The 23,655-nt window shown below is 38.8% G+C and overlaps 1 protein-coding gene and 1 pseudogene across 2 annotated transcripts in view; one reads left to right on the plus strand and one right to left on the minus strand.

Annotated features, from left to right (window-relative positions):
- Positions 1–23,190, minus strand: part of Angpt1 (angiopoietin 1) — a 255,848-nt gene extending 232,658 nt beyond the window's left edge. The window contains exon 1 of one of the 2 annotated variants that reach the window (XM_045144118.1): positions 22,371–23,190. In XM_045144118.1, the coding sequence (XP_045000053.1) occupies positions 22,371–22,667 (297 nt within the window). In that variant the 5' untranslated portion in view covers positions 22,668–23,190. The remainder of the gene's footprint in view (positions 1–22,370) is intronic. The other variant, XM_045144119.1, reaches the window with a different exon arrangement.
- LOC105944224 lies at positions 9,290–17,080 on the plus strand (annotated as a pseudogene).
- Positions 23,191–23,655: the final 465 nt, after the last annotated feature.

Consider the following 23,655-nt stretch of genomic DNA (forward strand, 5'->3'; position numbering starts at 1 on the left):
TCAACCAACAAACATTCTCTGTCCTTCTCCTCTCTTTCTCTCATACATAGAGAGAAAGCCATAAATCGAATGTTAGGAAGTTAAGCACTATTTCCCTCTCTACCCTTCATATGCACAAAAGAAAACTTCCATTCTGTCCCTGTGGTATCAAGCTTCTATTACTGCTCGAGTATTTTCTGCACTCTAAATTGTACATACTTGAGTATCTCTACTCTGAAATACTGGCAGAATTGAGTGACTTTTCCCAGTTAATAAACTATGGCAACATTGTCATTCCTGTGGCAAGTCTGCATATAATAGGGACATCCATCTAAGAGATTCTACAAACTTTTCCGTACCCATGCTTTAATGAAGGTGAATTTTGGAGAGGTTCATATGGCAAGAAAATGTGGTCTAAAGCTCAACTGCCCAGTGGCAGCATAATCCATGTGAGCTTAGATGCAAACCTTTTCTCACCTAAATATTTAGAGGAGCTCTGGACGCAGACCCACATCTTGATCATGGCCTTGTAAATAATTGTATACAAAAGACCCATATAAGCAGTGCTGAAATTTCTGAACCATAAAATCATTCAGATAATAAATGAGGGTTATCATACATACTAAGTTATGGATAATTTATTATGTCACATGCAAAATTATTGCAGTCCCCAAATTCTCAGCTGAGAGTTGGAATATATTTCAGTTCATCTAGGACCAATAAGAATTCCATAAGAAACATCTTTTCATAATAATACACTTTTGGAAAACTGACTTTAATAAAAATATATGACCAAGAAAGAAACTTTTCTAAATTAATTTTGGATAATCCCATATTGAAAGATTATAACTAATATGTAAAATATAGACTATATGTCTATCTCAAATTTTGACAATGTTAAGATATCATAAATTATTTTTTATAAGTGACATAACTCTAGTATATATGGTATGATTGAGTTACAAGCTGCAAAAAGATTTTTCTCAGTAACTTTTATAGACCTGTAGATTATAAGGAACAAGAAATTCTAGATATCTAGCTAAATAAATCACATAATAAATACACTATAAAACTTCGAATATGTAAACATAAAATTAAAATAAGTATATATTGTGTATTTCAGTGAGAAAGCTGAAGCTAGCCAGCTTTAGTCCTGGCTCTGTCTCCCACCAGTTCTGAACGTGGAAAATCTTCCTGCCTCAAGTTTCTCATCTTCCAAAGTAAGACTATAATAGGATCCACCTCAGATGAGGACTAAATAAGATAACACTTGCATAGTATTTAGGACTATTTCTGGCATGTGTGTGGTAAAGCACACACACAAAACCCACAACACACAACAAACACACAACACATACATACACTACACCACACACACACGCTTCAACAGCGAGCATTATGACTAAGACCTCTACATGTCATGGTTTTCTTAGTCACAAAATACGAAAGATTATAAAAGCCCTACCCAGTCTTAAAATCATGAGCATTTTTATTTTCTGTCCCTGAAAACATATCATTTAGGTAGCAAACACATATCCATTCATTTGGTACATTGATCTAAAGTGCCAGCCTTCTATGGTCTCGGCTGCTCAGTGGACCAATAACACCAAGGCAAAAGCCCTTTCTAATGTACAGGAGCTTAGCAAGAGGAGCAGGGTAGCACTTCTCCACATCTTCATGCTCTTACATTCTTCCCATAATGTCTTCCATGATGTTCCCAGATTCTTGGAAGGAATGGTGTAGATGTTCCACTTAGTGCTAAACACACAACAATTATTCTCAGTACTTGGATCAGGAAAACAAAACAAAACCAAAAAAAAAAAATTTATTTTTTTCTGATCATGGCTGAGAACAGCACTTGGATATAGATAGATAGATAGATAGATAGATAGATAGATAGATAGATAGATAGATAGATAGATAGATAGATAGAGTAGATAGTTAAAAGTCAGTTTGACAGCCTATTCATTTAGCATAACAGCAAGTAAGAGGCTCCCCTCTAGAGTCTATGACTTTCCCAGCCATGGGATTTTACCAAGCTTTCTGTACTAGGCATAAGTTCTCACCTCTGGAATCTGCCTTAAATCCATTTAGAAAATGGTCGATTACCCTCATAACAGTAGTGCCAACACTGTGCCAGCAGACACGTTTTGCCTGGCAGCTCAGTTGTGGATCACATAGGGTTCACAGCTAAGTAACACTGTCAATTTCTTTTCTCTTCATGTAGTCTGAATGGCATATTCCAACACTCGGAAAGCTAACAAATAGGAAGGAAGCTTCTAGCTCATTTTCAGCTTGGTGTGTCTTTGACCTGCAACTGAAACGTGTGGTATCTTCCAAACCAGAGACTGGCCATCTTGTTTTTGTGGGCAACAAAGAGCAATGGTAAGAACCTGTATTAGGGGCCTTTGTGGCCTTACTGACTAATGACTTATGAGCACGTATCTCATCTGTGCTATTGAGATTTTCTTTTAGTAGCCTATGGCTTCTAGGAGAGAGAACCCTTGTCCAAGCTTTTTAAAAACTATACTTTTAATTAGCTTACAAAATACTAGGTTTTCATATGACTTTTTCATACAGCCTTAATTTTGGTTCTCCCTGCATCCTACTGCTTTCATCTCAATTTAAACGTTCCTCTCCCCAGTAGGGATAATAACCCTCTCTATTTTCATATCTCATGTATTCTACTACCTTCACCTTCCCCCGCTTTAAGGTAGCATTGTACTGCTACAAACACAGATAAACAAATTGATAAAATAGACTACAGGGCACAGATATTATTCTATGCAACTAAAGCCACCTGATTTTTGACAAGGATGCCGACAATATGTACTGGAAAAGACAGCATCTTTACCAAATGGTGCTGGAAACCTTTGTTATTCAAATAAACAAGAATCAGACTGTATCCATATCTCGTACTCCAAACAAAATCAACTCCAAATGGATCTAGAACCTCAACATAAGATCTGAAACTCTGACATTGTTAATGACAAAAGTAGAGAGTATACTTCAAGATATTGATATAGGTAGGTAAGCACTTTCTGAATAGAATGCCAATAACACAAGAAATAGGCTCAAAATGGGTAGGTGGGAGCTGGAGAGATGGTTTACTGGTTAAGGTGCTTGCCTGCAAAGCTAAAGGACCCAGGTTCGATTCTCCAGGTTACACTTAAGCCAGATGTACAAGAGGGCCCACACATCTGGAGTTCATTTTCAGTGGCTGGAGGCCCTGGCATACCTATCCCCCCCCCCCCCCGCGCCTTCTTATTTCGTTCTCTCTTTCTCTCATATAAATAATCATTAAGAAAATTAAAAATAAATAAATAAATTTTAAAACATGGATAAGTAGAACCTCATGAAATTCAAAAGCTTCTATACAGCAAACAAAATTGACAGTTGAATGAAGAAGAAACCTATAGAATGGGAGATTTGGGCTTTTATTTATTTATTTTTTTGCCTGCTATTCATCTGACAGAGGACTAAAATCTAGAATTTATAAATAATTCAAAAAAGCAAACATCAAGAAAAAGAAAAGTCCAATCAAAAAGTGGGCTATGGAACTGAACAGAGAATTCCTCAAAAGACGAACTATATATAAGTGGCTAGTAGATAATTTAAAGTATTCAACTTCTTTTGCTATCAGGGAAATTAAGGTTCAGACTACATCAAGATTCATTCAATCTCGCCACAGTCATAAAGGCTATTATCAAGAAAACAAATACTGGTAAGGCTGCTCAGAAAGCGGAACCCTTACTTATTGTCAATGAAATGTAAACTGGTTCAGCCATGAAGGAAAACAGTGTGGAGGTTTCTCAAAAACCTAGAAATATAAATAACATACAGCCCAGCTGTACAACTCCTGGGCATATTCCCAAAGAGCTCCATATTTTGCTCTATACGTTACAGAGATAACTTGCACATCCATGTTCATTACTGGTCTATTCACAACAGCTAGGAAATTAAATCAGCCTAAATGTCTACAAACTGAGGAATGGATAATGAAAATATATTACATATGCATAAATTGAATTTTTCAGCTATAAAGAAAAAATGAAATTATTAAATTTACAGGAAAATGGATAAGGCTGGGAAATATCATAATAATTGAGGTAACTTGGGCCTATCAAGCAAGCATTCCTTGTTGGCTCTCAATTTCAGATCCTAGCTTTTAATTTCTATGTTTCTGTGTGTATAAGTTGGAATGAATGAGTATAGAGGCCAGGCAGCTTGGTAAGGGAAATGGAGCAGGGGAGAGGGAGGAAAGACTCATTCAGAGGAGTGGGGTTGGAGTGCACATAACCAGCCCTTAGCATGCATACTTTTTGAGTTGGAAAGGCCTCATGTATAATAAGAGGCCTCTTACAATTGAAGTGAATCCTAGTGAAGATCAAATTAAAAGTATTCACAAGAGAATCTTCCTTATCCAATTGGCAAATTTAGGCCATGTGTACACAAGCAGTTTTCCTCTCTAGTTCTTGTCAGTTATTTGAGGGTAAAATTCAAGTGGCCAAAGGAGACTAGTAACTATGGTTTATATGCATGACACAACAGTAATGACATTACTAGAACTCTGAGTAAATACTTGTTACTCACTGGGGTAGAACTGCAGAACTCTAGACTTGCCTTTATATAAACACAAAGACAGGCATAGGGTATAGTAATACAAGTTGAGCTCATCCTTTTCTTTCTTTGGTCAATAAATTTTGTGTAGTTTCAGTCATTAACATCTTTGAGGTACAATCCCTAATATTTAGAGTGCATCTTTAAGAAAAATGTGAATTGATTTTGTTCTATGTGCATTTTTAGTACATGGTGATTTTTTTTCATTCTTTACTAAGTCAAATCCTTTATTTTATATTCCCATTGCCCTTGCCCTATATTTCTTTTCTTTGTTGTGTTAACTTATAATTACCCATGTGACCACTTGTTTAACCTAGACTAACCTCTACTGGACTGCAACCTACATGAGGGTGATAAAGATGCATGTTTGAGATCATTTTTGTCTCCTTTGTTCTAACAAATGCTTGAGGGCATAGTAGGTTACTAGTCAATAAATATTTAGTTATTGAAAAGAATTAATGAATGCAACCTTGCAAAGCAATAATTTTTAATTAGTCAAGGCTTTATATCTATTCATATAAGATCTAAAGAGATTGTGTAAGATGTAAAATAAAGTCTCCAAAAAACTTTAAGCAAAACCACTCTCACACTGTTGGAGAACAATAATTACGTCATCTCTGAAAACTAGCACAGGCAATAAACAAGGCCCACAAATCAGCCTTAAATTGGCCAAAGCCTAGGATTTTTTTTTCCATCTCTAATTTATGCAATTTTAGCATTACAATCTACTTTTTGTTTTCAAAAGTTAAGCCAGATTTCTGGCATTTCAAATTTTACTTCATAAGTTCCTTGCTAACACACAACAGGTTTGTCACAAGTTACCAAGCAATGTGATTTGACATCAGGCAATGTGAATAACACAACCACACCACATCTTAAAAATACCTTTCATAAGGCATACAAAAGGATAACAGGATGCAGATTTTGCTGGCTTGCTTGAATTCTGCCTCTAACCTAAATCTATAGGCAGACATGGGTAGAGAATATTCCACCCAGATCTGTGCACAATCTGCACTATGTTCATTATGGCTGTGGCATAAGAAAGGTGTTGAAACCATATCCGTATTACAGAACAAAATACTTAACAAAGATCTGATGTAATGTAATAAAAGATGCTTAGGGATGTTTTCTTTTACAGTTAATATTTCCACAAAATGATGTTATAGTTATGATTTCTTGTTCTGGTATAATGTGCAGTCAATCTTTAATGATACAAAGGAAATTTTTTTTTTTCAAAGAAACTGAATCTTTAAGCTTTCTTATTCAAGTTAGGTATCTGAATCCTCAAGTAAGTCAAAGAAAGAGATGTATTAAAGATACTTCTGTTAAGTGATAACATGAGTAGTTTTAAGTTAACACAACAAAGATGAGATAAATAGGACAATGGAAACAAAATTTACTCACTTTTTTCATTTTTATTATTGCAGGAGGGTAATAAAATCTATCAAGTTATACCTAATGTTTCCTCAGTGCCCTGCAAATTTATGTTTATATGCCCACAAAGGTCCTTGGTTTTCAACAGTATAAACTTTCTTGTATATAAACATCATGCCCCTATAAACATTAGAAAGTATCTGGGATTTTTTATTGCAGGCAGGAAAATCTTTAGTTTTAGTTAAAATTTCAAAGGTGCTTCAGGTCTTAGAAGTTAGAATCCATCCTTTTTGCGAATATTTTCCTGTTCTAGTTCACTCACTAGAAGGAGCAAACCATGCCCAGAGGAGCTAGTCTTAAATTCTCAGAAAGAGAAGAATTATTTGCATTACACAGAATTAGCAGATTGGTATATCTTCTTAAGAAAGCCATTCTAGGGCTGGAGAGATAGATGGCTTAGTGGTTAAGGCACTTGCCTGCAAAGCCAAAGGACCTCAGTTCAATTCCCTAGGACCCAGATGCACAAGGTGGCGCATGCATCAGGAGTTTGCAGTAGCTAGAGGCCCTGGTGCACCCATTCTCTCTCTCTCCCCACCTCCCTCTTTTCCTCTCTCAAATAAATAAATAAATAAATAAAAATTAAAGAAAAAGACAGCTATTCTTAAAAAAATGCCATTCTATAATAAGAACATGCTCCTCTGTCAAATTCAGACAAGGAAATATTCACTGGGATTAATACATTTATTTAGTCATTCACTCATGTTACTGACTGAAGAATATATATATATATATATATATATATATATATATATATATATATATATATATATGTCTGATTTTTCAAAGTAGAGTTTCATTCCAGGCTGACCTGATCTCACTACGTAGTCTCAGAATGGCCTTGAACTCATGGTGATCCTCCTACCTCTGCCTCCAGGGTGCTGGGATTAAAGGTGTGTGCCACCATGCCTGGCTGTGAAGACTATATTTTTTCAGATTTACTTATTTTTATACAATGCCTTCTTTTGTTCCAGATTCTCACCAAAGATTCCACAGTACTAATCATGTATACATAGGTTCTGCTATTTCTTCCTATACCCTAAACACTTTTGAAGTATGCCTTGTTAGGATGTCCCTAACTTGATGTTTTTCTGATGGTAATGTCAAAGTGGCCTTTTGGTTATAAGTTTTAAGAATATATTCACAAGAGAAAAGTGACACTCTATCTTGTTCTCTGAACACTGATAAATGGACCAGCAGTCAACACTATTGTTATTGATTTTAATGAATTGGCTTGAGGTATTGTTTGTCAAGTTCCTCTAGTGTTAAGTTAATTTTGGTATCCTTTGTGACAGTGTTCCCTAGAAAAATTCCACTATATGCAGTCTACACTTACTAATAGAGAGTTATACTCTACCTCTTTCAAAAAGAGCAGATATAAAAGCTCTTAAATTTCATATAGGAAGAAATTAAAAATCTAAGTTAGGGCTGGAGAGATGGCTTAGCAGTTAGGATGCTTGCCTATGAAGCCTAAGGACCCGTATTCAACTCTCCAGGTCCCACATGAGCCAGAACTCACAATGATCCTCCCACCTCTGCCTCCCAACTGCTGGGATTAGAGGCGTGTGCCACCATACCCTGCTTAGACCTATTTTTAAATTAAACTTACCATACTTTGATTATTAAAATAACAATATTAACATTGTCTAATATATATATGTGCATACATCTATATACATGTATATATGTGTGTGTACATATATATGCATATATATGTATAAAAGAAAAAATAAAAAAATAAATTCTATCATTAAACATTACTGAACAGTGGCTGCTCTTCCCTGTCATTGATTGCAGTGAGATATGTGATATGCCAGTGTCTTTATTAATTAGCATACTTAGAAAGTTGCATTTATGTTCTGCACCCCTCCACAAACACATACCAATCAGGGCAATAAAACAAACAACCTTTTTAAAAAGAGAATTATGAAGATTATATTTTCATGTACAGATTTATGGAAACCAGGTAAAACAATATATTTGAATCATCTGTAACAAAGCTTATAACATACTAAATGCTTAAAATATTGACTATTATTTTATTACTATAATTAATTCATGTAAGTTTATTCAATATCTCATGAGCTTTTTATCACTTATAGTTTTGGGAATCACTAAAGTCATGGCCCTTTGTTAGAGGTTATTTGGGTTGATGTATCCACTGGTCTTGCCATTTGCTGCTTATGCAAGTTTCATTCAAAGCTTATAGATAATGCTGTTGATCTTCCAAAGCATATTTAAAAGGTAGAATCCCACATAAAAGGTATCATATTAAGTGCCAAGTGAATAATGGATATAGTTTGACATATTTGTGCTCTGATCCTGGAAATGAACACACTGATGCATACTGCCTTTTCCCTGTTAAATTATTTTCCTTGGAAATGATTCCTGGAAGTTGGATTACTGAATCAAAGAAGATGAAAACACTTGTTTTTGTTTTTGCCTTTAGGCTGTTTTCCAGTATGTATCAAACAATATATAATAGAACTAATAGGCACCTCATACATTTACAGAAGTTTCTTGTTTTATTTGAGGCCACATCCCATGCTCAACATCTGAGAAGGGGAGGATCTGGTATGGATTTGGTACAGGACTTCAAGGACTTGGAGCTGAACAGCTGCCGCTAAAGGTTTGAGAGGCCACCAGTCAGTGATGCAGGCACCAAGGCCTGTCCTGGCATCCGAGTGGTCAGGCCTCTGAGACCGAAAGAGAGCAGGGAGAGATCTGTCAAAAATGCCTGCAAGGAGCAATGTTCTTGGCCTTGGACCAAAATACCAGAAATGTTTTAATTAATAGCAACAGTGATAAATAAAATAGGAAGTGAGATAAGAGGTCACTGCTTGAGAGAACAAGGCTTTTCTGCCCATCTTTTAGAACGCTCTGTGTGACCCACAAAAGAAAGTGCATGCAAATGATATTTTAAGTTCCAGAATGTAGTTTTGTTTTTCCAAGCAGGACTGTCTACTGATAAGACCAAGAGGGGAGGTCATTAAAATGAGTGGAAGTTATATAGAATAGGCAGTTTCACTCCATGTAAAGCAATTGTAAGCCTTTCTTTGGGTTGTCAGGGTTTGGAGATAAGCTGTCAGATTCAATTCAGTGCTGTAACTTCAGAAAGATAGTGCATTTTTGGACTGAGGTGGGGAGGACCCCAGATTGGGGGAGGGTGTATAGTCTGCCACCAGACCTGTGGGAGGGACAGAGAATAGCTTTTGTGTTCCACTCAGCAGCAAAACCTGTTGCCACAACCAATTTAACCATGAAGCTTCGGAGCCAGCTGGGAACAAATGGCTTGTCTAAAGCAGATATAAAAAAAAGGGGAAACTCATTTAGTATTAAAGAATTAAGGGTTTATACACAAAGACCACCTTGGAAACTTTTTAAAGACTGGCTTGTGATTTAGCATGGACAAGAGGAGACATGGCTAAAGTCATGCAGTTAATCCCATGGTTACTTTAAGACGATGGTTCACAGAGTCAGATTGTCTGGGATTGGCTGCTCGCCCTACTTAGCTACTGTGTAACCCTGGTGAGTGACTTTCTCTTTATATCTAAGTTTCCTCATCTACTAAGCCAATCAATTAAAACCTTTCTTCCTCATATTGCCTTCCAAAAGTGTGCAATAAGTTGGCACATGTTAAAATTCTTCCAAAGGCTCGGAAGGTTTGTAAATGTGCTTAACAGTTCTGTGCACAGAACTGTCCCTACTAGTATTACTATCAAGCTAATAATTTCTGTGTAAAGGAAATTATGCAAAGTGATTTATGGAAATTATGCTCACATTGAACAATATACATATGATACAGATACTTTTATTACTTCCCATAATGAAACCAATGCACAGCGAAGTGAGGGAACTTGCCAACATCACACAACAAGTAAATGTCCTGTCAGGTATTCAAATCCAGGCATTCTGATTCTAGGCCCAGCACAAGTCATGATGGGGTTGTATGGACCATCTTTCAACTTGACACAGGAATAGTCAACAATGTATTTGGTTTCATATCTATGTCAATGGACTCATGCTTCCCAAGGACCGAAGTTGTAATAGATTGGTCCCTCTCTCTCTATACCCTGAGGGTCACCTTTAGGTAAAGCATATTGGTTAGGTAAGTGGCTGTTTTCCCTTTATTAAGACTAAGCTCAAATTTTCCTGCTGTATCCCAGAATCCCATGACCTAACTCACTGCCATCCCCCTTGGAGCATCCTGATATTATTGCAGTCCTGGGGACCCTCCCCATCCTCTAGCCCCAGAACAAGATAGCCACTGTCTCCCCCTCTTCCCATCTTCCTTCCAGAACTCCCACTCCAGGCCCAACAGGCCAAGGTTCTCATGACACTTCATTAAAGATAGCAATGAAGGAGACAAGAGAAGCAAAAAGATGAGACCAGCAGGTAAGGTTCTCATGGAGACCTTGTGTCTTTACAGGTCTGAGGATCCTTTCTGTGCCTTCACTCCACTGGGTCTAGAGTCTCAGATGTCTCCAAAAGATAGAATTAGCAAACTAGTGATTGGAAAAACAAGTCATTAGAGATAAAATAATAAGTGAAATTGTTTGAGAATGAGAAAGTTGACCAGGCATGGTGGTGTGTGCCTTTAATCCCAGCACTTGGGAGACAGAGGTAGGAGGATAACTGTGAGTTTGAGGCCACCCTGGTACTATATAGTGAATTCCAGGATAGCATGAGCTACAGTGAGATCCTACCTCAAAAAAAAAAAAAAAAAAAAAAAAAAAAGAGAAAAAGAGGAAGTTAATATCAATCAATTGCCACTGGGCCTTCTTCCCTTCAGCGTGTCATAAATCTTTGCCATCTATGGCTGTGCCATCCTGAACACACCTGATGGAAGTAATATCACTGCCCTATTCATTTACTGATGCAAGTGGGGAGCTCCAGAGCCAATGCAATCACAGATGTTGCATTCTCTTGATCTCTTTTGTCACACTGTGAAATATCACAGCTCATGTGGGCATAGGAAAGTGCATTCATTGTGCATGCATCTGGAATTCGTTCATAGTGCTGTGAGTTCAGGCTACCCTGGGCCTACATAGTGAATGTCAGGCCAGCCTTCAGGTAAAACAAGAGGTCCTGTAGCACCTGTACCACAGAGATCCTGGCACACCCATATTTAGAGAGAGAGAAAAAAAATGGATGTACCTGGGCCTTCAGCTGCTGCAAATGATCTCCAGATGCAAGCACCACTTTGTGCATCTGGCTGACAGGCAAGTGCCTTAACCACTAAGCAATCTCTCCAGCCCAAATCAAATTATTTAAAATATTTTATTTATTTTTTGAGAGAGAGAAAGAGAGAGAGATAGAAAAATGGGCATGTTAGGGCCTCCAGACACTGCAAAAGAACTTGAGATATATGTGCCACCTTGTGTATTTGGCTTATGTGGGTACAGGGGAATAGAATCTGGATCCTTAAGGTTCATAGGCCGGAAAGTGATTAAGGTGCTTGCCTGAGAAGCCTAAGGACCCAGGTTCAGGTTTGACTCCCCAGAACTCAATTCACAAGGGGGCACATGTTTCTACAGTTCATTTGCAGTGGCTAGAGGCCCAGGAACACCCCTTCTCTCTATATATCTGCTTCTGTCTTTCTTTAAAATAAATAACTCAATTTTTTTAAGTAAAAAGAATTAAATAGGTTTCTTGTTGCTGATTAACCATGAGGTGGTTATTTATTATGTATTATTTTGAAAAAAATTGGGTCAGACTAAATAGTGGTGGACTTCAGTGTTTTAAGTCCAGTCTTCAGAAAAATTAACCTTTTTTTGTTTTTTGTAAATTCAATGCTGATACTTTTAAACTATATTGCATATGGCAGATTTAGGCATTCCCATGCTAGCTTGCCAACAAGCTAGTGTAATTCAAACTAGCAGGTGTTATATTTCTTTCTGCCTACCAATCAATTGGTTTGGACAGCTTTACCTTCCTGATATATGGCCATTTGGGAGTGTTACTGAAATCATTTTTAAACTATATTGTTTGGATACTATTGGGGATCCCAAGAATGCTACTGGAAAAGGGGTAGGAGAGTGGGTCCTGAGCAGACCTGACTCCATATTCCATTCACTTCTAGATTGCGAGGGGAAATTTTGTCTAATCCCTTGCTTGAAGATCAAGTTCTTCTGCCATGAATAATTTAGAATACATCAGCACAGCTGTTCAAAAATAGTAAACCTTAGGTTCTGGAGAGATGGCTCAGCAGTTAAGGCACTTGTCTGCAAAGACTAAGGACCTGGGTTCAATTCCCCAACACCCATGTAAAGCCAGATGTAAAGGTGGTACATGTGTCTGTAGTTCATTTTCAGTGGCTACAGGCCCTGGTGTGCACATTCTCTCTCTCTCTCTTTCTGCCTCAAATAAAGAAATTAAAAAAATATATAGTAAATCTTTATGTTTGACATTTTGTTTGTGATTCATGTATTAAGTTTGTGTATTTGGTGTATTAAATTTATTATCTTTTTAAAAAGTACTAAAATGAGCATCATCCGATAGTTCAATTTTATTACTTAAAAATCAAATCAAACAGGAGAAGAAAAAGACGAGTAACATTAGTGATAAGATAGAACTCCCTCATTGTATATCTGTACAGGTACATGAGGTGGGTGCTGAGGCCTGCCTAACCCCAGCAATTCTTAAACTGGATTAAATGCCCACTGAACTTTAATCTAGTCACCTGCATATAAAAAGTGAGTTAAATAATAGTGTTGAGGTGTTTTATGAGATCCCATGCCTATGTTTCATAGTTTACAGCAGAAATGTAATCAGAGATTCAAAAATAGAGTTTGGGGGAACAGAAACTCAGCAGTGATTTCTTTTTTTTGGGGGGGGGGGTTCTAGGATTACAATTTCACTCATTCAGCTTTTACAAACAAAACTGACAAAGTACACTCTTTCCTCCTTATTTAAGCAATGCACTACTTTCTTGTAAAACCTTACAAAACTTAAACGAGTATCTTCAGCTAGCACATAGTAATTTCCAAGTTGACCAATTTGATGGTAGTAAACTTGGTGGCATATATTTCTAGGTTATTTTTAAAAAGTATTTTATTAATTTATTTATGAGAGAGAAGGGGGTGGCACACCAGGGGCTTGGCCTCGGCAAACGAACTCCAGGTGCTTGTGCCACCTTGGGTGCTGGGTTTTACCTGTACACCGAGGAATCAAACCTGAGTCCGTCCTTTGGCTTTGCCAGCAAGCGCCTTAACCACTAAGCAATCTCTCCAACCCCATGTAGAGGTAATTAATAATCAAGATATTCACTTTCAACCAGATGCAGTGGTGCGTGCTTTTAATCCCAGCACTCAGGAGCAGAGGTAGGAGGACAACCAAGAGTTCAAGGACGCACTGAGACTACACAGTGAGTTCCATGTTAGCTTGAGCCACAGCGAGATCCCACCTTGAAAAACCACAACAAACATACAGAAAATTTACTTGCATAAACATCTCATTAATGTTTTAGCTGCTGATTTACTTTACACACATACCAACGGCTCTGTAAATTCACACGTTCTTTCAATCATTTGGAACAAACTGAAGAAATACATTCTAATGTAGCCTTGTAATAAGTGACCTTTATAATCATGTAGTATAGTTTTCGAATAGTGACGCTACTTGCTATAGCAGGGCTGTATTTGGCTTTATGAATCACTTTCACTTTTAAAAATTGACCCTTTATGGGAGCTGGGGAATGGCTTAGAAGTTAAAGACACCTGCTTGCAAGCCTGTTGGCCAGAGTTAAATTCCCCAGCACCCACATTAAGCCAGACACAAAGTGATGCATGCATGTACTGTCCCCTGAAAGGGAAGTAGCAAAAACAAAATAGCAAGGGTGACCTTGTGTCCAGCAATGTGGAGGGAGAGGGCAGACATCTGAAGGCTGTCCTCTGCTTGTACTCTGGGGACCCTGCATGCCCATGCACACATGCACACCAATACATCCACTCACAAAGATAAACACATGCAATTATTTTTTTTAATTGCCCCTTTGTTTAAAGGAAGAAAGTCAGCTCAATTGGGTTGACCTTTAGGACCAGTCAAGCCCAAATCTGTCTCCTGTCTTCCACTTCCATATGAGAGGTGGAGCAGCACATTTGAGTTCAAACCCTGCATGGAAAGAGCCTCCAAGTGGAGAGGAGGAAATCCAGGGAGCCCTCCATTCTTCAAAATTGCTTTGATAACACGGGGGGGGGGGGCACATCTTTTGTATACATTGTAGAAAGATTTAAACACTTAGAAGCCCTTCTTCCCTCAGACGATGGGGCCTAAACCAAAGGGGGTCTGGAATTTCCCAACTTCACTGCAAAAGATAGTCTTGTATTGGAACAAAAGTCGGGGATGACTCAGAGTGTAATTCATGTTGTGCTTCAGTGCAAATGGCACCACACCGACCGTGGTGTAAAAAAGAAGAAAAGGTTCGACCTGGCCCAGGAAAAGGCCATGATGTGTCTCTATCGAGAGCACGGCAGAGTGAGAAGCACATTTCCTATGTGAGCAAACAGCAGCACAGCAGCTGATAATGTCCTGCCCTTGGTAGCCGGGCTGCCTCACCAGTGGCTCGTCCATCTCTCTCACCATCCACACAAGGAAGATCACTTAAAGTTTCCAAATGTACTGATCGCAGGAGGCTGAGCCAAAGGCCCATTTCTAAGAACATAGAATGCCTCTAGTGTTTTGTCAACACCCTTGCCAACAGGATAGAAGAGACACGGAAAGCAGGGGACCCCATGCCCTAGGCTCAATCTACTCAGGGGCTGCCTGTCCGGGTCTGCATTGTTAGTCAGGGGCTTTGTTTTCTCCTCTGATATATATCTGCTTGGGGAGTATTTCTCTGTTCACATGATGATAGGCAAAGAAAAGAAAAGACTTGAAATTCCCTTGCGTGTACTCTAAAATGTCACCTCACAGCATGCTGGACAGCAAGCCAAGAAATGGCTTAGTAAGGCTTCATGCCAACTGGCAGAGACCTGCAGCTTACTGGGCCTCCTGGAGGTCAGTGTTTGTTCCCACACAACCAGCCTCACAGTTCACCTTGCAGTGGTCTCAGCGTTAATACCATCTCTTCTTTACGCAGAGCAGGAGTCAACCAACTTTCTTTTGAAAAAGGGCAGATATTAAATATTTTAAGCTTCATAAGCCATTTGATCTCTACTGCAGTTCCTCAACTCTATCTTTGTAGTATAAAAACAATCATAGAAGAGACATACATAAATTGACGTTGTTGTGATACAATAAAACTTTATTCACAAACACAAGTGGCAGGTAAGAGTTGGAGCAGGGAAATAGCTTGCTGGCTCTTGATAAAGAAAAAAACCTAGACTACTAATAAAAATGTATTGTATGCCAAAGGGTGGTATATGTAGTATAAATGAGCTTTAATTTATCCATCAAATGTGTTAACTTAATTACTGATTTAAAAATATATATATTATATGGGCTGGAGAGTTTGCTTAATGGTAAAGGCACCTGCCTGCAAAGTCTAAGGACCCAGTTTTGATTCCTCAGCACCCAGGCCAGTCAGATGTTCAAGATGTCACATGCTTTTGGAGTTTATTTGCAGTGGTTGGAGGCCCTGGCATGCCCATTCTTTCTCTATCTGCCTCTGCCTCTACAAAAAATAAATAAAATAATGAAAAAAAAACAGCTTTATAAAAGATACTTCATACCTTTATATCCATGGGAGGATGGATTTAGGACCCCTCATTGGACACCAAAATATGTAGAGCTCAATTCTCTTATACAAAATGGCATAGTTGTTGCTACTGAGCACAGCCATGTACTTTAAATCATCTCTAAATTGCTCATCATACATGATATTATGCAGATGCTATGTAAATAGTTGTATAGCATATGGTTAAGGAATATTAACAAAATGGCTTTGCTTCTATGCAGATGTATTTCACAAGACATTGGTGATCTGAGGTTGATTGAATCACTGCATAGGAAACCCACAAAGAAAGAGGACTACCGTATCTATTTTCTGAAGTCCATGTTTTGGGAATTGCTTCCAGTCCGTCTGCTACTAAAAGAATAAATAAACTAGGCTGCTTTTCTCTCCTATCTATTCACTACCCTTTAGCCCTCAACTGGAGCTAGCTACCCACTAGCCCGTCTTCTCTTTCACCATGGCACTCCGTGACACTAATGCACGAAAGCACATTAAATGCACGATGACTTTCACAGAACCAGAAGCCTATGGAAAAGCAGAAGAAATAGATGTAAAGCACTGCATAGGAAAATGGATTAATTGCCATGTGATCCCAGCACTCGGAATCTGAAGTAAGAGAATCTTGAGTTCAAGGGCATCCTTGGCTGCAGTCAGAAGAGTTTAACTTGACAAAAGTTGTCTTGTGAAGATTGTGGGATACTATAAAAAGAAATAAAAGTAGATTGAGCAGCAGAAGAAAATCCAAATGTCCAATTTAAAAATTTTTTTGCAAGACATAAAGTCCCCAGAGAGAGAGGGTCTTATCACCAACCTACTCAATGAGGCAAAACAGAGACTCAATAAGGTAGTAAAAGATACCACCAGCTAGCAAGTCTTGCTGGATAGAATAGTCCTCTAGGGCTTGTACTGGTTGTTGGATCCCCATAGGATTATACATTACATGAACAAGATTTTCTTCTGGTGAAGGTTGTAGTACAAAAAGGAATTCCTGGGCTGTAGAGATAGCTTAGCGGTTAAGCGCTTGCCTGTGAAGCCTAAGGACCCCGGTTCGAGGCTCGGTTCCCCAGGTCCCACGTTAGCCAGATGCACAAGGGGGCGCACGCGTCTGGAGTTCATTTGCAGAGGCTGGAAGCCCTGGCGCGCACATTCTCTCTCTCTCCCTCTATCTGTCTTTCTCTCTGTGTCTGTTGCTCTCAAATAAATAAATAAATATTTTTTTTTTTAAAAAAAGGAATTCCTCCATATAACATCACCACCAAAGACGTTGACATCCAAAATGATCAAGAGGCTTACTTGCCTGAGGAAATAACCAATGGAGTTGAGACCTGTAAAGAGGATATTAAGATAATGGCTTCCAGCACCTGGAAAACCAGCTGACTTTGGAGCCCAGCAGGTGATACCAGAGTACATGGAGCCTTCTTTGGTGCAAATGCCAATATGAAGCTTCTGAGCTCAGCCTTTGAAATGTATAGTTTATTGCTGAGGAAAAGGATCGACATAGCTTCCTTCTGCTCTAATATTGTTCTGTGGTAATGGACAGATAGCCTCTGTAAGCAATGCCCTTGATCTAATACAAACAATGTAAGGACCATTTCATGTGATCAGTAACCCAGCCCTTAAGATATACTTCAGTTCTATGCTGGTTCTGGCAGCTGGAAGGTGAGGGGCCCAGTGGTGTTGCTATACAACCTTCTTCAAGTAAGTACCCACTCTTTCCCTGCTCCAGGTGTCTAGAGGGTAAAGTGCATGCAGTGCCCTTGTCTTTGGGCATAAAAGGCATGTGGGTCTTGAATTCTTCCTAGTAGCACCAATTCTGTGGTTAATATTTGGCCTAAAGTTTTCCTTATCTGAAATGTGATTGAAAAATCTAAGCCATGCATGTTCTTTATTAAGCAAAAGGGCTATGTGGAAAAAAAAGAACAAATAAAATAATTAACACCAGCGAATAAATAAGACCTGGTAGTGCATACAGCCTATGAGAATATCAAGACTCTTATTTTGTAAATATTTATTGAGGCCCTACTGTGTGTCGCTTACTCTGCTCTCACAGAGCTTACATACCCAAGAGTAGTGGTGACAGAATAAAGACTGGCAAACAATAAGTACTATCATGTCCCCCAGCAATAAATGCCGTGAAGAAATTAGGTAGTGTAGGATGAGCAAGTCACTCAGCAGAGCAGGGAGGCGAAGGTGGTTCCCAGAGAACTTCTGAGCAGAGTTCAGAATGAGTGAAGACATGAAGCAGAGAAGGAGCCACTCATCCTAATAGCTGGGGTAAGACTTTTCTGAGCTCAGTAAATAGCTTGTAAAATGCCTGAGGCAGAAATAAATGAGTTTGTCTCCTGGAGAAGTCACAAGAAAAAGGCAATGTGTTTCCAGTGTCTGGAATGTCCTTTGAAGGTAGAACATGATAAGGCCCAAAATGAGGTATAGAAGAAGAATGGTTATTATATAGGGGAATTTGAGTTTTGTTCCCATATAATGGGAAATAGTAGGGGAATTTTTTAGGAAGAAAGTGATATCTTTTAACTCATTCTAAATGACAAAAGCCAATCACTGCCTGTGGGATGAGCACTGAGGGAAGAAGGCTCAGGGCTGCTGTCACCCAGGGGAGAGATCCACCCACTGAGATGGTCTTGAAGATATGGAAGCTTCCCCACCCTGATCCTGAGATTCCAACAGTTCTTATTACTTTTTAGCTCTTTTGATTGCAAAGTGTTACAAGCAAACAAGCCAACACCACTATTGGTTGAAAAGTTAACACACAGTTGAAGGGCTCCCTTGCTAGAAAACCAGGTGTCCATTATTCAAAGTTGGCAAGAATTTTTTAAATCTGATTTAAATGAAATAGTTGTTTATTAGTATTTCTTGGCCACTGACTTTTTTTTTTTCATAAATCACATATGTATGCTGTCTTTAAGATTAAAAACAAATAATCCAAAACATTCAGACCAACTCTCTTCATATAGTCAGGAAGTTCCTTCATGCCTCAGGAAACATGGAGTATCCTGGATCTCCGGTTGAGCATCACAGTCTCCACAACAAAATTTTTGGCAAAAGCAGGACGAACTTTCTAATGATTTTCCCCAAATTCTACAACATTATAAGTTTCAAGTATAAATCTTTATAGGTATTGTTTGTGTGGTACTAGGGATAGAAACTAGGGCCTTTGTGCATGCTAAGCAAGCTCTCTACTATGGAGCCACATCTCTATTATTCTTGGTGGTCTGTTGAAAAATGAGAAAAAGAATAGTTCCAGGGAGCTGGAGAGAGATGCCTTAGCAGTTAAGGCACTTGCCTGTGAAGCCTAAGGATGCAGGTTCATTTCTCCAGTACCCATATAAGCCAGATGCACAAAGTGGTGCATGCATCTGGAGTTTGTTTGCAGTAGGTGGAGGCCCTGGTGCCCCCATTCTCTCTCTCTCTCTCTCATAAATAAATAACTTAAATACTTTTGAAAATTAGAAAGAAATAATAGTTCCAGAAGCACAGTATGTAGACATTAGTCAGCACATTTCTCTGTCATGGGAATCATAGGACAGGAATAAGTGAATGAATCAGGAAAGTGGCAAAAACAAGCTGGGCATGGTGGCTCACTCCTATAATAGAGCATTTGTGAAATTTAGCAAGATGATGGGCCATAGGTTTGAGTGCAGCCTTAATTATGTAGTATGCTCCAGGCCAAGCTAGGTGGGAGAGTAGCACCCTTTCTGTATATATATATTAATTGTTATGTATCCAAGAAGTAGCCACTCTTATGTATTTACTATAGTTACCAATAATTCCAAAAACAGCCATGTGGTAGAAGAGCATCAAACCCAAACATATAGCCAGATGTTTTCACTCAACAACACTGCATTACTGGACAAACTAATTGATAGCCTTCGTTTTCATTTTTTTTTTTTTTTTAACCTGGCATGCCAGGATAATGCTGTCAATCTATATCATGTCAACAAGCAAGTGATCATGGAAAATTGACCTTCTTGAATTAAATGCACCAGCTCAACAGACCAGTGATATAACAGTTCCAGTACTTATAGGTCAATACAACATGTGCTCCCTTGGGTACCTTGCTTTTCAGTTGCAAGAATACAAAAGTTGAGGAATGCAATTTGAGAGTCTCATAAAATAACTTCTGGTGATGGCCAACATCTTGCAAAGAACGAGTTTAAAACTCCATTTTCCCAGTGTTAAAGGATGAGAACAGATGAGCAGAAATGCAGATGCAGCTTCATCTGTATCGGAATTTCTCCTGACAGCATAGAATCAGGATGTTTTGATTATTTTCTGGAATAAATGGATGAATTGATTTCCCTTATATCAACAAATATCACCTATTTCTCTAGTGCATTCCTTCTTACCTAGAACAGCTACTTGGAATCAAAATATAAGTAGCACAAACTGGCAGTAGCAAATATACCAAATAATTGCTTTAAAAAATGTTTGAATGATCAAAATAAATACATTTACATGAAATTTGGACCTTGCAGCAAGGAAAACATTTAATTAAGGGACTGTTAGAAGAGTTTTTAGCAAGTTCTTTGATGAATGGATTTGTTTGGTTACTTGATCCTCCAACCGATCACATGAACAATGACAAAAGATATGCAAATTTAAGAAGACAATAGTCAAGCCAACTCCTCTGACTCAAACCTACTGGGACATTTTCAGCGTCTATTCAGCCTAATTCATTCTTGTGAGGATTGCTATAACCAAGGAACATTTTAGAGTTACCCTTGGCTATAATCTGAAAACTATGCCATAATCACTGACCAAGAACAATGCAAACAAGAATCAAATTTATTTACAAAATAAATTAACATATGAAATGTATACAAAATTTAACCAACCCCACAGAATTACATATTTACCCTGTCATTGCTAAATAATTACATAGCAACAAAAAATATGCATTACTGTCTTTGAATCACCATTTGATTGTATATTTAAGTCAAACAAAACATTGCATTTTTGGTAGAATAGCTCATTGAAAATTTAACACTGGATTTCCCACTAGTGTTCCTCCTTAAAGAATCTAGACCAATTTATCATGCTTGAATTTTTATTTACAAAAGCATGTGGATGGTATATTAACAATAATAACAAGCTATTCAGCTACATTTATTTATTTACTATAGGCATATTTTGCCAAATTACATACATATCCAGATGCGCTATTATAAACTACTGCTGTGGACAGTGGCTGAAAAATAAGCTCCAGTTCTTAAAGACTGCCGAATTAAAATTTATTTCTATTTTTTTGGCCCATCTGTGGGTATTTCACCTGGTAGTCTGTGAGAAGTCTAGTTTCAATTCTGAGTTTAGGAACACTAGAACTTCCAGATTCCAGTTCACATACCAAATAAAACAACCATGATCTTAGTTCGGTCCCTAGTGGACAAAAGTAGAATGGCCATTGCTTGGCATGATTCAGCAGACAGAGGAGACAGGAAAAACAACAGCAACAACAGAAATACACACACACACAAAATTGTCATTTCCCTATCTTTGATCATTTTAAAGAGTTTTCTATGCTAGCATTACAGATAACCTATTCCTTCTATGAGCACTTAGTCAGTCTGTTTAGCACTGGGGGAGAAGCCTTTCACAGCTGGTAGCACCGCCACCCTTCTAGAAAATATGGTTTGCTGCTTACCTCTTACACCACAAATCAACACAACTTACCTCTTACACAAGAAATCAACACAGAGGGGATTAGCGGCAGAAAGTTCATTCATCATTTACTTAATAGGCAGAAGTTCAAGTAAACTTTTCAGCGACTTACAGCAAAGGACCAGTTCAATCTGTTTTCTATAAATTGGGATTAAGTACATATTCAACAGTAACATTCATCACGTACTGAGGCTCACAGATGGCACCACGTCCATAGCTAGCGCCCAGGAATACACACAGCGTTCTTGTGCTCAGCCCAAACTGCAGGTGCACTTCCTGAACGGCACCACAGGCTCAGTTTCCACCCTCATGGCGGGCACACAACCCCTTCCTGATGAGCTCTCATTCAAAGTTAACTCCTTTTATTTCATTTCATTTCATTTTTCTGCAACACCGGAGAAACTATGACAGCTCTCAGCTACCACTGGCTGAAATGAACAGTTCGCTTTATTTACTTATACAGCCTTTCCCACCAAAGTCAAGTACTTAATGTGTGTTCTCACTTCATAATAATTGTATTGAATGATTGAAAAATAAACATATTGTGAAGATTCCCCATCTTAGTTGAACAAACTTTATTTTTTAAAATACCAATTAATATTGTCATTAGGATTTCTTCTCCCAACGACTTACTCAAGTAGCGCATACTTTCTCTTTTCAAATTGGGTTTTGACAAGCAGACTACTCTAGATAGAAAACCAGAGCTGTCATAAAATGTGTCAGTTAGACACACACGCGGGGGGCGGGGGGGTGGACTGGGCAGGGAGGCAGCATGCTTGGAGAGCCTTGCATGAACCCGGGACCTATGGCTAATCCAGGATGTCAAACCCCAGAGCCTTCGTGCATTTGTAAACACTACCCCCTACAGCCAAAGGTAAACACGCAAATGCCCCCCCGCCCTCCCCCCCATCCCCCGCCTAGGAACTCCAGAGCTCTTGCAGAACTGTTAGGGAAAGGGCTCGGTGCAAGGAGAAACTGAAAGCAAATCACTTACTTTTTGCAGCCACTGAGTATAATTTTCCATCACATGCTCCAGATGTTGCAGCTTCTGGGAAGAGAAGTCGGGTTCCACGTGCGGCGCATCCCTCTGCAGAGCGTTGGTGCTGTACTGCTCGGGGGTGCTCTCCCGACAGTTGCCGTCGTGTTCTGGAAGAATGAAAGTGTAGGCACACTGCCCATGCTGAATCCGGTTATATCTTCTCCCTCCGGCCTCGGGACTCCGGCGCTGGTTGCTGCACCCTATGTGAGTCAGAATGGCAGCGAGGAAAGCAAAGGAGAGGAGAACTGTCATTGTACTGCCAGCACGGTCCTCGCGTGCCTCTCTCTCCAAAGCTCGCTCCTCTTCTGTCCTTTTAAACTCTTTATTCCAGGTAAAGACTGCTGCTAGCTTGTTTGACTGTTTCCCCCTCAAAGAAAACTTAGTTTAAAGAAGAATCAGAGAAAAACTAGCCATTTGTTAGCTTTGTCCTAAAAATGTAACTTTTTTTTTTATTTCACTGTAATGATCGTTTCCTTCGTTAAAATTTGAGATATTTATTGCATTAGTAGCTGAGATTTATTGTTTCCTCTGGGTGTGAGCGTTCAGCGTGGAGCCTGCAGGAGTCAGCTGGAGTACATATTCTAGCCCCTTTCCTCCGCACTATCTGCAGCAGATCTGCTCTTTTCTCCCAGACCTCAGTGAGTTTTATTAAGGTTGTACATCCAAGCCAAGCTGGAAGCAGGCAGCCTTTCACAAGATGACTTGACAGGAATGCATGAGTGTGCCCCTATGCTAAGGATGGCTGATGGCTTTGGGCGGCGGGATCGGCTTACAAATTGGCTAGATGCGCATGACCTCGATCATGTATGGGCCTCCCGCCCCTTCCGCAGACAATTGGCTGGGGCCTGGAGCAGATTCACGGAAAATCCATAAACGGAGTAGTCCACCTTAACACAGTTTCCGTGTGCATGCTGACCTACTAAAAGCCAGCAAGCCTAAACTATGTTTGCAAATTACTATTTCACTGAAGACCCTAAGGAAAAAGTTGATACAATCTCAAATGAATTACTTTTGATAACGAATAATTCTTTTTTTTTTAAAAAAAAAGACATTTCTTTTTTATAATAAAAATATTTATTTTTAACTCTGGGGAAAATATATCTATTTTTTAAGAGCTGTTATTCTCATTGAACTTACATAGGCTTTTGGGAATTGGAGAATGGGATCAGAGAAGATCAAATAATCAAGGAAATTACCATAATTTGTCACTCACAGAAATATTACCTGTGCATATTAAGTA

The sequence above is a fragment of the Jaculus jaculus genome, chromosome 2, assembly GCF_020740685.1.
Source record: "Jaculus jaculus isolate mJacJac1 chromosome 2, mJacJac1.mat.Y.cur, whole genome shotgun sequence".
Lineage (NCBI taxonomy): Eukaryota > Metazoa > Chordata > Mammalia > Rodentia > Dipodidae > Jaculus > Jaculus jaculus.